This window comes from Schistocerca americana, chromosome 1 (genome assembly GCF_021461395.2).
Source record: "Schistocerca americana isolate TAMUIC-IGC-003095 chromosome 1, iqSchAmer2.1, whole genome shotgun sequence".
NCBI classification, from domain to species: domain Eukaryota; kingdom Metazoa; phylum Arthropoda; class Insecta; order Orthoptera; family Acrididae; genus Schistocerca; species Schistocerca americana.
The window spans coordinates 172727989-172745593 of NC_060119.1; the positions used below are offsets into that span (position 1 = coordinate 172727989).

At 40.5% G+C, this 17605-nt stretch overlaps 1 protein-coding gene across 2 annotated transcripts in view; it reads right to left on the reverse strand.

Moving 5' to 3' along the window:
- Window positions 1-2713: 2713 nt before the first annotated feature.
- The window catches only part of LOC124598102 (pyruvate dehydrogenase E1 component subunit alpha, mitochondrial-like), a 100332-nt gene continuing 85440 nt past the window's right edge, over window positions 2714-17605 (reverse strand). For both annotated transcript variants that reach the window (XM_047136014.1, XM_047136097.1), the window contains one exon: window positions 2714-5883. In XM_047136014.1, the coding sequence (XP_046991970.1) occupies window positions 5698-5883 (186 nt within the window). In that variant the 3' untranslated portion in view covers window positions 2714-5697. The remainder of the gene's footprint in view (window positions 5884-17605) is intronic.

The following is a 17605-nucleotide window of genomic DNA, read 5'->3' on the forward strand; positions in this document are numbered from 1 at the left end:
GCATGGAGGGGGAGCTACGGATGCAACAACCATTTGCAGACAAACTCCAAGGATGTAGTGGGGATATGGCATAATTTAGCTGGGACTTGGTGTTGAGAAGTGAAGGGGACATCAGCTGCAGACTCCAGAGAATCAAGATGTCTTGTTTAACATGAGCTGTCACACTTTGACTGGGAGATTTGTGTCCCAGAATCAAAAAGGTCAAGACACTGGGTTTAGGAACAAAAGAGAAAGGAGATCAGTTATCACTGACACTAGCAGTACAGTCACTAACTGGTTTTAAGTGGCAACCAACTTTGATGCAGCAGTTTCCAGACTTTGGTTTTTTGGAGTGTACATCACGATTTAGAAGATTTCCGTGTTGTAAAACTGTAGGAATGTTGATTATTCAGTGGGATCATCTTGTCTTTCAATTTTTCCACCAGTGATAATATATGTGAGGAATAAAGTTGTGTTGGGAAGTGCATTCACACAAACAGTTTCTTACAAGTTGTGAGTGAGACCTTTGGTTTGCTTTGTGAATTGACTGCTGTTACAGTTGCTGAAATAATTAGTGTCAATAATAAACTGATGTTAGTACATTAACAACATTAATTTAAATGTATTTGTTCTGTTGTCGAGCTTACTGTTAAAAGACAACTCCAGATACACAATTTTAATATTAAAACAGCTAACAAGTCTGCAAGGATATTATAAACTTGTGAGCATCCTTAAATCAAACTGTTTTGCACCAGTGTGTGACTGGTCCGTAGATAAACTATAATGAGTCAAAATTCAGGTAAACTTCTATTGTACAGGGTGGCGCAGATGGATCGGGTGGTTTTAAAATACTTGTCAAACTGTCAATTGTAAAGGTATTGGATTGAAATAAAGTGCAAAACGTGTAGTTACAATGGAAGTTTATTAACAAAAAAATAGTAATGTTAGTTTTTAAAAATTACATCCATCAAATGCCCTCCTTCTCGAGCGACGCATTCTTGGAGTCGGTCCCTAACGTTCCGCATTGCCCGCTCAAGCACATCACCAGGAATTGATGTGATTTCGGTGTGAATTGCTGCCTTCAACTCCTGAATGGTCCGGGGTTTGTTCATGTAGACCCTTGCTTTTAAATAGCCCCATAAGAAAAAGTCACATACCGTGAGGTCCGGCGAGCGAGGGGGCCAATGGACATCTCCATTACGGGAAATGAAACGGCCAGGGAACAGAGCGCGTACAGTTTGCATTGATATCCTAGCGGTATGTGCAGTTGCCCCGTCTTGTTGGAACCACATATTGCCCATGTCGTAATTGTTCTCTTCAAGTTGTGGGAGAAGAAAATCTTCAATCATGTTCACATAACGCTGCGAATTAACAGTAACCGCCTGCTCCCTTTCATTTTCAAAAAAGTAAGGACCAATTATCCCTACCTTAGAAACCCCACACCAAACCGTCACTTTGTCACTATGGAGAGGCCGTTGGTGTAGATCTCTTGGGTTAGTGTCGGCCCAGTAACGGCAATTTTGCTTGTTTACGTATCCGTTAATGTGAAAGTGAGCCTCGTCAGACATCATGATAATCAGGTTTACATCTTCCAATAACTCCAACATCTGTTGGCTAAACTGAAGCCTTTGAAGATGGTCTGTTGGGAGAATCTTCTGTACCAACAGGATTTTATAGGGGTGGAATTTCAGTTCTTCGTTAAGAATCCTTTGAAGGCTCCGACGTGACATTCCAAGAGCTTGAGCACGACGTCTCGTTGATCGACGTGGGCTCGCAGTGACATCGCGTCTCACACGCTCCACGTTCTCAGGCGTTGTTATTGTTGGCGGTCTAGGCGTCCATTTTGGAGCACATGAACCAGTAGTGCGGAAATTATGCACCCAACTCAATATTGTATCTCGCTTAGGAACACTACCGCGAGGTGGGATGTTGAAACGCCGGCGAAAGGCACGCGTCACAGCAACAATTGACTCGTTATTGCGTATGAACTCTTCCACTGTGAAAACACGATGCTCAACGGACCACGTAGCCATCGCGACTGACTGCCAGCCTGCAACTGAAACTTCCCGTCCCCCCCCACCACAGGACGAAGTCGCCGAACACCTGGCTCCCCCCCTCCAGACGTACAGTCCACTTCAAAACCACCCGATCCATCTGCGCCACCCTGTACCTTTATGTTCCCTCCCCCCCCTCCCTCCCCACCCCAAGGAAAAGTTTTAATCCACAACAGGGAGTCGTAGCCCATAAATCACAACCATATTGTAAGAATAATTCTGTAAATAACCTATAACAACATTTAAGTTCACACTGCCAACAATCTCGATAAGAGAACACTCAGAAAGCATCATGTGTCACGTCAGACACACACAACAAACCAAAACCTGTCTGTGATTATTCATTAATCTGATAACTTGAAGTATGTAGTGTATTCAATAATAACCTGGGGTGGGAGAGGAGGAGCACATGATGAGAGAGAAACCAGCAGGTAGGGGAAGAGGGATGCAACTTGATCACAATTTTCAAGACCTTTCCACATTCACCTGCTCATTTCATACTTTTAATTTACATCAGCACTAATGAGCATGTTGTCATGCCTCTTAAACAAGTGTGTTTTTTTCTTAATTGTATCATCTTCAAATCATATGGAGTACGTGCATACACAATGATTATTACAACACTTGTTGGAGTTAAGTCACAACAGCCAGCATCTAAGCTGGGTAAGTAAAATCACAGATTCAGTTTATATCTAGGAACTGTTTTTATTAACTGCGGTGTGTTTTAACAACATTTCACAAAATTGGCAGATCTGCTGGCATTATTTTGAAAACTGCAACTGAACAACATAGAGTACATTCATTGACATTTTATAAACCAATGAAGAGAACTTGCTACAGACAGAAAAATGGCACATTTTGTAAAGAGACTCAATAAATAAAGCAGTTTAGAACTGCATAATAAAATGGAATGCTACAGTTTTCTTAAAAATGTAACAATATACAATAAGCTATTGCAACAAAAGTGACAAAAAGTGAAAAATGCACTTTAACATTAATTACGAAGCTACTACTCACACAATGTTATTTAATGCATGTTTCTGTATGTAGGTACAATCCAATTCTCTTAATAAGAATATTTCATTACTGACTCAGTAGTAAATATTTACTTTCTAATGAGATGACAGACCTCTTACCACACTGTCATGTTACAATAAATAGGTTTACACTATCAAAATGAAGATTGCTAAAATGCCACTGTGAATAAATTAGTTTAGAATAACTTTAAAGCACCATAAAATTGTATTTGTTGCTAACAAATACATGACTTAGCTTACAATACATAAAAAAGCATAGATTACATAAAAATGATTTTTTTTTAGTTTTGCATCATACATTTATTGTTCTGTATTGGATATGGACAAAAGATACTTGATATTACTGCTGGATGCTTAAGGAAGTGTCACCTACACAAAATACAGGTAACTTGCAGACAGAAATTACTCTTCGATTATTTCTTTTGTAAACAGTTAGTCATTAATTAATGTCAAGGCTTTATGTTTATGGGAATGACCTTTATAAGTAGTTTGTGGCCACGACATGCAGCTGCACATGTGTGCCTGAACAGGAAGTCCCTTATAAGACTTCCTGGTTCATGTTGACAACATACAGTGAATGAGTTCTGTGTAGTGCAGCTCTATTGGGAGTTCCTGTACAAAGAAAGTACGAAACATTCACTTGAGGTCAATCGTCAAGTAAAGCTACGCACAAAGCCTGGAGGCTATTTGTGGAACTGAATCTTTGATCTTTGCATGAGAAACAAGTGATGCTATGATCTGAACAAATGCGAAACTGTGTAGTCTGAATTACCTGCCTCTAGCACACAAGAACCGCAGTGCTGCACGTTTATTCTTTGTCATGGTTTCAAAAAGAACTGTGGCACATTGCTCTACATTTTGTTTTGAACATGAGAAAAAGATGGCTGAAATGTATGAAATGATGCAAAAATTATTAAAAATAGTTGACTCTAAGCAAGTTACCTGAAATGTTTTCATATTTTAAAAATCGTTGAGACCTTAGGAGACAGTCCATATACTGGGAGACTGGTAAGTATCCAATGTGCCAAAAGAAAGAAATTAAATTTTGCATGCACAGGAGGTTGAGTTTGTATGACTGAAGGCAAGCTTCAACAGTGTCATGCAAGGCTAGTTTGGTATGTAAAAGGTGTGTACAAAGTTGTACAAAGTTGTACATAATCACGAGAGATTAAACTTGGTGTTCAGAATACCATCTGTCAAAAAGACAATTACCTAAGTGGTGGTAAATAGAATAGGGCCACATGACGAAAATGTGCGCATCAAAATCAAGAGGTGAAGACCATGCTCAGTGCATTTTTCAATTCTTGAGGAATTATTTATTTTGCAAACTCGCACTTCCAAACTTACAGCCAGACTGTGAATGGTGTATTCCATGAGGCAGCTGTCAAACACCTGCTTGCACGAATTCGTGTATCATACTAACAGTCCTATAAATTGTGTATTTTGCATTGCACTGCATTGGGCCTGTCCACAGTAGCATTCTTGTGTGTCAGCTTTTGGCTGTGTGTGTGTGTGTGTGTGTGTGTGTGTGTGTGTGAGAGAGAGAGAGAGAGAGAGAGAGAGAGAGAGAGAGAGAGAATTGTGAGGGGAGTGGGCTTAGTCCCTGAAACTACTGTGTGTGTATGTGTATATTATAGTCTGTCTTCTCATAAGAACAACACTTTTACAGTGGAATCTATGACCAATAACCTCACTTTTGACTTACTAATTCAAAAGCAACAAAGTACCCAACATTTTGTATCAAACATGAAATAATAATATTATGACACATTTAGTTACTAAAAATCTCTGCGACCTGAAAATTTGGCAACAATAAACTTAGTAATAATCTGTTTTTGCTCAATGAACTAAAAGCCACACATTAGCAGGTCAAATAAGCAGGATTGTTACATTTCCACAAAAACAGATAGCAAATGTTGTTAAATGCAGTAGTTAAATGTATAAAAAGCTTCATAACATTACATGAGTGATCAGTATCAACTAAATAAACTTGGAAGAAAAAAAGTTCAACTATGGCTATCTAAATATAAATGCTAGAATCTTTGCTAAGCAGTACAATTTTTTCACAAATCATCATGAGAATTGAGTTTAAATGCACAGTTTATGGTAACATAACAGTCACAACATGGAATTTGTATGTCCATCATCTACCACCTGCCACAGTCACAATTACAAAATATATATCCTCCCTACAGGAAATTTTTGGAGAACAAATATCATTAACGTTTAAACAATGGCAGCTTTTGGAGTTTTTATCCAAGAAATTGAATTAAATTGTCACAATGACCATTTCTCAGGTTTGGTGCAACTGGCAGTGAATGAATGGACAATTTATGAATATCTACTCCCTACTCCTATTCTATACACTATTTATGAAACTAATACTTCCTCATAAAAGAAACTTACAAAATTTTTTATCTGAGAACAACAACTGTCCTTACGTAAACAGTGGCAACAATGATTACAATGCAACAATAAAACTGTGAATTATTTGTGATAAATATAACAACAATTATAATACCACACAACAGAATTTTAAAACTGCTTGGATCACTTTACAGCACATTAAATATATGTACAGATCACATTAGAGTTCACTACACCAACAAGTGACAAATACTTCAACCTCACAAATTTTTTGGTTTCCCTATATTCTTATGTTTCAAACTGTTCCATGGCAGAGTACCTCTGACTGAAATCTCCTGTGAACTAGCATAAATGTCTGCTGTCAGTTCTTCCAAGTTACATTCCTTTTCAGACTTTGCTAACTTAACTGCATCATCAATTTCTGTTCTTATTTCACTCTCCAGTTTCTGTTAACAAAGGAAAAAGTATTTTACTATTGTTAACACACATTAAGTTAATAAAATATTTTTTTCACTAATTCCAATAACATATTTATCTGAGGGTGGGGGAGAAATAAAGATTGCTTCCATAAATTGCTTTAAGTACATGATGATATCAAATGTCTAAGACACACAAATTGTATCAGAAAGGATATAAACAATGTGCCTTGAGATTCTAAGCTCAAAAGTTAATTTCTTGACAATTCTGGAAATAAATAATTTAAAAAATGATATGGATTATAACGGAGGATGATTACTGCATATAAATTCCACAAAATCCAAGCAACTGCAACAACAGGCATCAGGTAAAATTCAAAACATGATGCTGACTTTTTCTTTTTCAACATTTTTTTTTATTGGTCCCTTCAAAATCTCTGTGTGCAGAGAATGAAGATTTCCATTTGCTTTTGTTTTATCATAATTATAAATTTCCTACCATTTACAATTAATCTGACAATATTAATGAAGAGATAAAAATGTGTAATCGAGACATAATGATACTGGTAAGGTTTTGGGTTTTGAGTACTGTTTACAATCATTGTGCAATTGACTTTCTTCTGCTCCAGCCTCCCTAAATCTGAATCTGTGGAAGTGGCTTGAAGTTGAAACAATTAGTGCCACTAGTGCTTTGTCTGCTAACAATGCCAACCTAATAAATATACTGGGTGTGGTGTTGTTAGTAGTACATTATTGAATAATTTGTCGAGTTCAGCCAAAACTTCAGTATTATTTCAAATGGAAGGAAAGATCAAATGTTCAAATGTGTGTGAATTCCCAAGGAACCTCAAACTACGTGGCCACTACACATCATGAAGGAAAGATAAAAATGATAAGTAAGATAATTGTCTCTCTTCTGGATAACATACTAACTACCTTCAAACAGCTGCAGATGTGGTGCTTCTTAATAGGAAAGTACCAACAATGGATCTAATAGCTCTGTTTGATTTGAAACTATAATTCTGTGTATATCATGCCCTACAGCATCATATGTCATTATGCTGAAACACACCTATCAACACGTGTACAAACAATTTCATGATGATGTTTATAGAATGTAATCATGTTGGTGAGTCCACCATCTTATCTAAATCAGTCGACATTGACTGCTGTCAACTGCTATCCAGTATTGCTCATATTTATTAACAAAATCATTTTTAAATACAATGTAGCAATTTTTACGCCCATATACACTTATTGTTCAGAAAACTTATGGGAATGCAGCCAGGTGACATTGTTGACAACCGCCAATATTTTGACAGGTGACCAACCTGTCATTTTCATGGCAACACTGCAGGAAGTAAGCACTGTGCAAGTGAATTTAAAACCTTGGTATGCAGAGCAATTGTGGAAGGATAAAACTCACAATCACTGTAAACAATAGCGCCACCACACAACCAAAGATGACTAATGCCAGAAGTGATTGATACTGAGGGAGAATTAACTCTGTTCTGTTTTTTGACAAGGAAGAGAGCACTGCTCTACACAGAATTTAAGCCAAATTTTCCATCTCCATTTACAAGGTTACTTTGTAATTTAATCTCAACTGCTTCCTTAATAACACTATCGCAATAGCTGGAAGTGCATGCCAGAATCTCTGTGACATATTCCAGAGGGTGACCACTGCTAAGACAATGTTCTGCAATAAATGATCTGCTTGGATGGCATAAGTGTGTGTGATGCTTATGCTCAGTAGACCAAACCTTCATGGTCCTGACAGTCTGAACAATATGTGACATGCCACAACTGCACGGAATGTAACAGACACCCATCTTATACAAACCAAGAGGATTGATGTACTGAGCATAAGCATCAGATATGCTTAGAACAGCCGAGAAAATATGCTATTGCAAAACATTGTATTGACAATTGTTGTCCTATGGAATATAACACAGGAGATTCTGGCATGAAGTTCCAGCTACTGAGACAGTGCTACTAAGGAAGCAGTTGAGATTAAATCAGCAAGTAACTTTGTAAGAAGGGATGGAAGTTCTTGCTTAAATTCTGGGATCCTGCTCTCTTCCTTGTCAAAAACCAGAGGGACGGAATTAATGCTACTTCACTCATTGTTCAGTAATTTTTACTATCAATAATGTCTGGTGTCAGTCACCTATGGTTGTGTGGTGGTGCTAGTGTTTACTGTGTGTGTGTGTGTGTGTGTGTGTGTGTGTGTGTGAGACCTTTCTGGATGTCTTGAAAATTTCTCGGGTATTCAGCCGGGTAGCATTGTTCAAAAGGCACGATATTTCGGCAAGCCGACTTCTCTGGCAAGAAGTCGGCTTGCCAAAATATTACGCCTTTTGGATGACGCTACCCTTTCTGGAATTGCTTCCCAGATTGAGGTTTTAAATTAACTTGCACAGATACATACTTACCACAATTTTGCCTTAAAAATGACAGGTTGATCACCTGACAAAATATCAGTGGTTGTCAGCAATGTCACTCGGTTGCATTCCTCTAAGTTATCTAAGCACTGCATATGCCAGAAGACACTCAGGTCTACGATATACTTCTTGCTCACTGGGGACATCATACACATGTAATGTATGCCCAGGTCTTGTAATCACTCTCAGACTACTGCACAATGTTTGATGTAGACATCAAAACTTCTGAATGCTTTTATGAGCTAGAAAACCCAATAGATAAATATTCAACTGAAGCAATTTAAATAACTATAATTCTTGACTTTTTTGGCAAAATGTTTGCACTACCAATGTGTTCACTGACTGACTGACTGAGGGGGTTATGGGACTAAACAGCGAGCTCATCAGTCTCACAACTCTAAAATTACACACAGAAGAGAGAATGTCCGCTAAAGGTGGATGTATGTAACCAGAGTCAAACTGTAAAATGAGGAAGTCAAAACACACACAGCAGAAGGTGTAACAGGGTACCCCAAATCTAAAAACTGGGAAAACAGAGGGATAAAAGAGCGGTCTTTGCGAGGGGTATTGATCATGGGTCCCAGGCAGAGAAAATATAAAGAGAGGTTCCAACCACATTCACCCTGCCCCTGCTCCAGGAGTAAAGCAAAACCTTATATTTGAAAATGAAAACTGCATTCATGGAGGGAACTGAGAACCAGTTCAACCATCTGTGAATGTTCTGCTAATATTAAAATTAAGGATTCTGGAGGACTATACTCATTACAAAGGGCCAAAAGAAGGGGACATTCCACCAATATATGTGATACCATCAGTCTGGCTCGACAACCACACTGTGGGGGTGGTTCATTACAGAAGAGGAAACAATGAGTGAGCCTGGTATGACCAATGCGTAGACGGTGTAAGACAGTGGAGTCCTTTTGAGAGGGGAGGAAGAAAGAGTGCCAAGCTGCAGTAGTCTCCTTGATTATGTGGGGTTTATTACTTAGAGCAGTAGTGCACCAGATGTCATTCCACTATTGGGCAAAGACAGATTTGATGTAGATCCGGCATATCCACAGCAGGAATCATTAACGGGAATGGGGTTACGTATCTGCTCTCTAGCCAGTCAGCTAGTTCACTCCCTGCTATCCCCACATGACTTGGGACCCAGAGAAAGACAAATGAGCAGTTGGTATCGCCAAGGACAGAGAGAAGGTTATGGATAGCAGAGAACAAAGGGTGACAAGAGTAGCATCAGTCGATAGCCTGCAGGCTGCTCATTAGTGAGTACATATTAAAACAGTGTGGAGGGAGGCCTGAGTAACAAAAAGGAGGGTTCTGTGAATGGTTAGCAGCTCTACTGTGAACACACTACATGATCCTGGCGGTGTTCTAAGCCAGTAGGAGACATGACAGCATATCTCACCTTATCTATAATCTTAGAACCATCAGTGTAGAAGATGGTGGCACCCTGGAACTCTGCAAGGATGAATATACAAGACACCAGAAAACCATAGGGGCGACAGAGACCTTAGAACCCTGGAACAGGTTGGTCCTAATCCATGGTCGAGGCACCACCCAAAGAGTGGAGGGTGGAGGGAGTGTGTGTGTGTGTGTGTGTGTGTGTGTGTGTGTGTGTGTGTGTGTAGATACAAGGATCACACTCCAGAGAGTGCAGATGGAGATCCTGACAGAGGGAAATGAGATTCATTCTAACTGGCAATTCCACCCGTTGCCAGTTATCAGGAGGGAGACATCTCTCATTTACAAAGAGAACAGGGAACATTGGATGGTCAGAGAATTGGCGAATGGCAATTGCATAAGAAATCAGGAGTTGGCTCTGTTGTATTTGTAGGGGAGGAATCACCGCTTTTGCAAGGAAACTGCCAACATGACTAACAGGCAGAAGCACCCACAGTGGTGAACAGGGTCAAGTATTTTCAGACTTGAAGGAGCCGCTGACCCATAAACCTGACTACCGTAATCTAGTCTGGACAAGACCAGAGCACGGTACAGATGGAAAAGAATAGCACAGTCTGCACCCCAAGATGTGTGGGCCAGAAGGGAGAGAGCATTAAGCTTCTGCATGCATGTAGTCTTCAAGGTGGTGGATATGGGGCAGCCACATCAGCTTTTCATCAAAAATAATTCCCAAGAAACTGGACTTTGCTACAACATCTAGAAGCTGTTTGCTTAACCCATTACGGGCCATTGTCCCTTTTTTGAGATGCGTATATTTTACTTATTTCTACGTAAGCAATGGAGCTTTTAGCCTTCATTGTTGCACCTATACATTCAACTAACTGCTATAATGCCTGTAAATGTAAAATAAATAACTTTTTTCTAAATACTCCATGCCAGGAAAATTATAAACTTGCCGATTTTTTGTTCTCTCACATGGCAGCACTGTACGTCTGCTGGTAGTTCCTGGACGATAATGAGCTGTGATTTAATTGTCTGGGCGTGTTTGTGTCGAACATATGGATGTCTGTGTAAGATTAAGTATACTTCAGATTTTTTCAAGTAGGTGCAATATTGATATATTTTATGCGTCCCAATAATGGGACAATGGCATGTTACACTATCATTTATTGTTGATGAGCCCTATTCTTGTATACACTTATTATACAGAGAAGAACTGCATTTTACATTCTTTGTATCTGCCTTTTTTCATATTCTATTCGAATTTTATGATTCCAACAGGATAAAAACACGCGTGGACTTACACTTGAAGAAATTCTAGCAGAACTAGAGAACCATCAAGAGAGTGACGATAAAGATGATGACGTAGAATTGGCGATTATTCCACCCGAAGCAGATGTAATAACAGATGAAGAAGACATTGACGAAAATGTACTGAACAATGAGTCTGTTGTACAAGATGTTGCCAATGCTTTAGAGCTCATAACCAGCAGAGATGAAGCTAATGCTACAGTTATACCTCCAGAAGCCAAAGGAAGGAAAGCGTTAGGAGATGGAGCAGAAAGTGGTACATTATCTACAAAAAAATATAAATGTAAGTGGTATAAATGTCAACCAATGTACAAAAACACTAGTGAACCACGGAAGAGCAACGAACATTATGTTGCGGAATGTCTAGCAAATAAGACAGTGCCCCAGGTGTTTGAGGATTTTTTTCCTGAGAAACTAATGGATACTATTATTGAACAAAGCGAAATCTATGCTTGCCAACATAACAAAATAAATTTTCTGCTAACCAAAGAAGAACTAAAATCATTTATTGGTATACTACATCTAAGTGGTTATCATAAGCTTTCCCATGAGAATATGTACTGGGAACAGGCTCCTGATGTCGGTGTTCCTTTAGTCTTCAACTCCATGTCAAGAAATATGTTTCAGGAAATAAAGAGATTCATTCATCTCAATGACAACTCCAAGATAGACAAACGACAAGATATACAAACTGAGGTTGTACTTTGAAATGCTGAAAAAGGAATTTGGTAAAATTGGTGTATTTCATCCAGAACTCTCAATTGATGAAATGATGATACGCTATTATGGCAAACATTCAGCTACAATGTTTCTGAGGGGAAAGCCTATCAAATTTGGATACAAAATTTGGTGTCTTACAAGTTCCAATGGCTTTCTTTATAATTTTTCACCATACTGTGGCGAGACTGACAACAAACAGGAGCCTTTAGGTGCAAGGGTGATAAATGAACTAACCAGCATGATTCCAGAATCAGAGTATCCGAATTATAAGCTTTTCCTTGACAACTTTTTCACCAGTGTTGACACACTGATCACACTCTGAAAGAGTAAAATGAAAGCTACAGGAACAATAAGAGAGATCCGAACTAATGCATGTCCTTTGATTGATTCGAAAAGAATGGCAAAAGAAAAGGAATGAGGATTCTATGATTACATGTTTGACAAAGAGTGAAATGGAGTGACAACAAACCAGTATGTGTAGCGACAAATTACAGTACTAATACTCACGGGCAAAGAAAAAGGAAATATCTGTTACAATGCCACATCTCACTGAAGAATACAATGTCCATATGGGTGGCGTAGATCTACTGGACAAGCAGATATCACTTTATAGGACGAGGATAAGGTCAAAGAAATGGTGGTGACTATTATTCACACAGATGATAGATATCTGTGTAGTAAACACATGGTGTGCATACCAAATTGCTAACTGTAATGAGAAGCTCTCACTTTTGGATGACCGACAGAGAATAGTTTTTTTTTTCCTATCAAAGAAAACAGGGTCAGTACCAAAATGCAGAGGCCCACAAGGAAGCAAATTGGTGGGAGGACGAGTGAGCACAGATGTACGACTAGATCCAGGAAATCATTTCATTGTGCCAAGTAAAACACAGAAGAGATGTGCTTACTGCAAGAAAAAAAAAAAAAACAACAAAAATTTTTGATAGGTGCAATGTTGGTGTACACGACAAGTGTTTTGTTTCATTTCATACTGAATAGACGTTCAATAATATTTAAACATTCTTTATTTATTGTTTGTGTTGTTTCTTACAACATTATGCATGGAGAATAAGGTTGTGAATTTGGATAGCGCATTTGACCAATGTCCCAAAAATGGGACGGTCTGTAGTTTTTGTTCCAATATACTGAAAATTTTCAAAACAACTTTTTACTCAATTAATCACTCAGTGTAACGCATTTATGTACAAAAGTTTGCAAAAAAATGATCCAATAGTGTTTTGGCCAGTAATGGGTTAAATAAAGTTCTGGATTGGGGTGAACTGTGGATCAACGACAAAAATGTATAGCCCGTATTTACGAGGGAGAAAACTGGAACATGGGTGAGAGCCCACACAAAGGCCCGTCGGATGGCGCATTGGAGCCTGCGCTCAGCAGATGCTACTGAAGGAGAGCTGCCCCAGACGGAAATGAAATGAAATGAGCATATGACATCGTTGGCCGGGAGGCCCCTATTCAAAGAAGTTCGGCTGCCAATTGCAAGTCTTATTTTATTCGATGCCATATTGGGTGACTTGTGCACTGGTGATGAGGATGAAATGATGAGGACAAAACAGCACCCAGTCCCCGAGTGGAGAAAATCTCCAACCCAGCCGGGAATCGAACCCGAGCCCGCTTGCATGGGAGGCAAGCACATTACCACCCAACTACGCAGGCGGACACCAGATGCAAAAATTGTTAACATACAATGCCGTGGTAACCAGAGGCCCAACAGAGGTACCATTGATAGCTATGAGGAAGAGTGTGATACTTAACACAGGGCACTGTGGGATACCATTCACCTTAATCCGGAGGTTGCTGAGAAGTGCCAATTCTTAACACAGAAGAGATGGTGGGATAAAAACTCACGGATAAAAATTGGAAGTGGGCCGCGAAAGCACCAGTCATACAGAGTAGCTAACCATCCTCTAAAGCAGTTTACAAAGTACGTTTGTCAGGCTAATTGGGTGGTAGCTGTTGAGAGACTCTGGGTTCTTCCTGGGATTAAGGACGTGGATAACTATACTGTCTTGCCAGTGTGACGGGAAAGCATCTGTGAGCCAAATGTGGTTGAAGATCCTGAGTAGATGTTGCCTTTGGGTATCCAAGCGCTGGATCATCTGGTTGTGGATGGGATCAAGGCCTGGGGCGTTGTCACATGAAGAGGTAAGATCCTGCAAGAATTCCCATTTATAGAAAGGTTCATTATAGGGTTCAGTGTGGTGGGGGTTGAAGTGGAGGACGAGGAGGGAGGGGGGTTGTTCAAATCGGTGTTTCTGCTGGAGAAAGGTAGCGGGATAGGAAGAGGATGCTGACGCCATCGCAAAGTGTGTCACGAGGTGTTGTACAAGGACCAATGGATCAGTAGACAGAGCACCTTGGAGGATATGACCCTGGACAGTTGATTTGTCGCTGGTGCCCCACAAGGCTACGGGGCTGTGATGAAGAGCCATACATCCCCATGGAGGAAACATAGCACTTCCAGCATTCCTTTTTACTCTGCTTAATAAGGTGACAAGTCTTAGCATGGAGACACTTAAAAGCGAGGAGGTTTGGCCATGAAGGATGTCGTTTAAATCACTGCAGCACATAGTGGCAGTCCTGAGCAGTGACTGCTACGTCCTCAGTTCACCACAGTTCTGGTTGACTACTAGAGGGACTTGAGTAGGGGGACAGCAGTGCCAGCAGCAAAAAGAATAGTGGCAAAGACGCCCTGCACGACTACATCAATGCAATTCAAGAGAGAGTTGTTGAAGGGCAATCGAAATGAGGGCGACCTTGGAGCACACAGATGGCGCTTCTCATGGCCGAGTTGTGGCAGTAGGCTTCCAGACAGAGACGTCGCGGAGAGGGGTTCTTGTGGGGAGTCCCGTCATTGGCAGGTGCTGAAGAAGTGGAATACTTCTTTGGCCAGGGAAGGAGAGCAGCTCCTGGAGGGGAGGTTGTTGGAACTGCAGGGGAGAGGGAGGGGAGAGGTGTCAGGGCTGGGGCAAGGACGAGTTCTGAGGGGGAAACGATGTAACAAAGGCAAAAGTTGAAGAAAGTGACACCAGATAGCGTGTCACATATTTTGGCAAGCCACAGCATAACAAAGGCAATCCAGGTATTTGTACACTTGGATCTTCTGCTGGACAATCTGGTGAACAAGGAGAGTGGCAGTCATGACACAAAGGGGGTGGAACACAGGGGCTTCCCTCACCACACAGAGAGTCCGCTGTACAACGGAAGTAATATGCCCAAAATGCAAGCACTGACAGCACTTAATGGGTGGTGGGATGTATGGTTTCATGTCACATCTGTAGCACATAACCTTGACCGCCTCATAGAGTATACCCTCAAAAGCCAGAATGAAGGTGCCAGTATCAGTGCACTTGTCTTTACAAACCTTCTGCACATATTGAAAAAAAAAAAATGTATGGCGCATTGCTCCAGATTAGACTTACCAGTTTGCAGGATGAAGTCCCTATAAAAAACATCCCCTGGACCGATATTCAGAAATTGGTGAGGGGTAACAGATGCTGGGACACTGCCAAGACGATCACAAGCACAAAGAGCTGCAGACTGGCCAGCAGAAGAAATGCTGATCAACAGGGAGCTTGACTGCACCTTACTGAGTGACTCCAATTCACCAAACTTGTCCTCGATATTCTCCACAAAAAACAATGGCTTTGTGGCGGTGAATGTGTTCCCGTCATTTCTAGTACAGACAAGGTAGTGGGGAATGTGTTTCATCCCAAGATGGCAAGGCTTGCCCTCCTCCCATACAAAGCACCATTCAATGATCCGTTACCATTCTAAGAGACGGTCGTTTGAGAATGGCTGGATTTTTGCAGCTTGATACGCTTCATGTGCCAAGTATCCGAACTGATACCTCCCATTCCAATTAGGGGATCTACAGCAAGGTCGCTTGGCATGGCAGCCATTGCTGGGAGTTCCGATGCTCCAGGAAGACAAGCAACCAGTCCTTGGCAAACATGAAGAGGGAATAGCTAAGGTGTCAGCAGTGTGATCCCTGTGTTGTCAGGGAGTTCAGTCAGATGGGTACGTAACAGTCCCACCACACAGACTGGCAATACTTGCTGGTGACCTAGGGGGGGTGGAGGGCTACAGCAGGGAAGGAAGAGGGGTAGGAAAGGGGGAGAGGAATTCATGCCATAGACACTGGGGAGGGAATTCTTCCCCAAATGGTTCACACTAAAAACAAAACATTTAGAAGTGGAGATCAAACCTTAAACAGGGATCTAAATGCCAAAAAGGATGAAAGAAAACCAGGCAGGAGGAGCCAAATTTCAAGCAATATAGGGAACCAGGTGGATAGCCAGGTCAATATAAATCAGAACACCAAGAGAGGGAAAGGAGGAGGCAGCGGGGAAGGAGTGAGGATAGGGAGGGAGGGGCAGGGTGAAGGAAATGCAGCCAGGGAAGGAAGAATTGGCTGCAATAGCTCAGGGCACCATGTGCGCCATGCACAAACTCACAAAATAATTGAGCCCCCCCTCTGGGGGGGGTACCAATGTTTTCTTGAAATGAATTATCTATGTACATGCTTAAAAAATAATTTCCCATTACTTACACTGTCACCACAATTTACACCATTTGTGAAGGTTTTCCTGTATAACCAGAAATTTACGCCATTGGTAAAGGTTTTGCTGTACAACCAAAGCACATACATATCTTTTAAAATGGATTCCAAACAGTCTCTACCACAAAAACATTTATAATGATGGTAACTGGTTTCAGTCAGTGTTTGAACATCCTCAGACCTTCGTAGCATGATGGTAGGTGGTGGCAGTGAATGAAGCAGATGATTTAAGTCCACGAATATCGACTGCCAAAGGCAGCAAGGCAGTAGTTGCTTAAATATGGTATGCTTCACCCCCTGAATGCTAAATTATGTCAGCTATTGCCAATCAGGCATACAGGACTTAAAACAGTTGTTACAATAAGGTATGTACAGAATAATTACATGAAAGCTAATAACAATTGAAAAAATGGGTACATATAATGTAACTGCTATGAACAGTATTTTGTCAATCTGTGACACAAATATATATAAAAGAGATACCTGATCATAATAAGTTGTGACAACACTGACAGCCATCTGTGGGGATTTATAGGAAAATCATAAACTGTATGCCAGCAAAGATAGTGGTTAAGTGACGTCAACAGTTCCCATGGAGACAGTGTTGTATCAATATGAACCATCCAGCAGAAGATGATTTCTGAGCTGCGACAGCAACTGGATGTTAAATACATATTGTCACGCGGGCTGACATTGAAAGATGCATGCCAGGTATTGCAGATTGGTCCTACACATTGTAGTGCCACTGGAAATACTGATTGAGTAGCAAGGTTACTTACCACGGAAGCAGTGTGGATGTGTCAATGTGCACGTTTCAAGAGAAGGTGAATTCAAAGTTATGATAGCGACTAGCTGTGACAAAATACTGGCAGGCAACTAAGACAATTGTCACAATATGTGTCAGATCTCTGCAGATTACATTGACCAAGTACCGTATTTACTCGAATCTAAGCCGCACTTTTTTTCCATTTTTTGGAATCCAAAAAGCCGCCTGCGGCTTAGAATCGAGTGCAAAGCAAGTGGAAGTTCTGAAAAGTGTTGGTAGGTGCCGCCACAACTAACTTCTGCCGTCGAATATATGTAGCGCGACACAGGCATGCTTTGTAGGCACAAAGATAAATACTGGTGCCAAAACCTCTGCATCAGTAAATAAATTAAAAAAAAAAGTGGAAGATGAGCTTTTTTCTCCGCCCCGAGTTTTGACCACTGCATTTTCATACATTATCCAATGAAGTAAATACAAATTCCGTATTGTTCATCTTCGAATGTAGCAGAATTTCAATGTACTACGAAA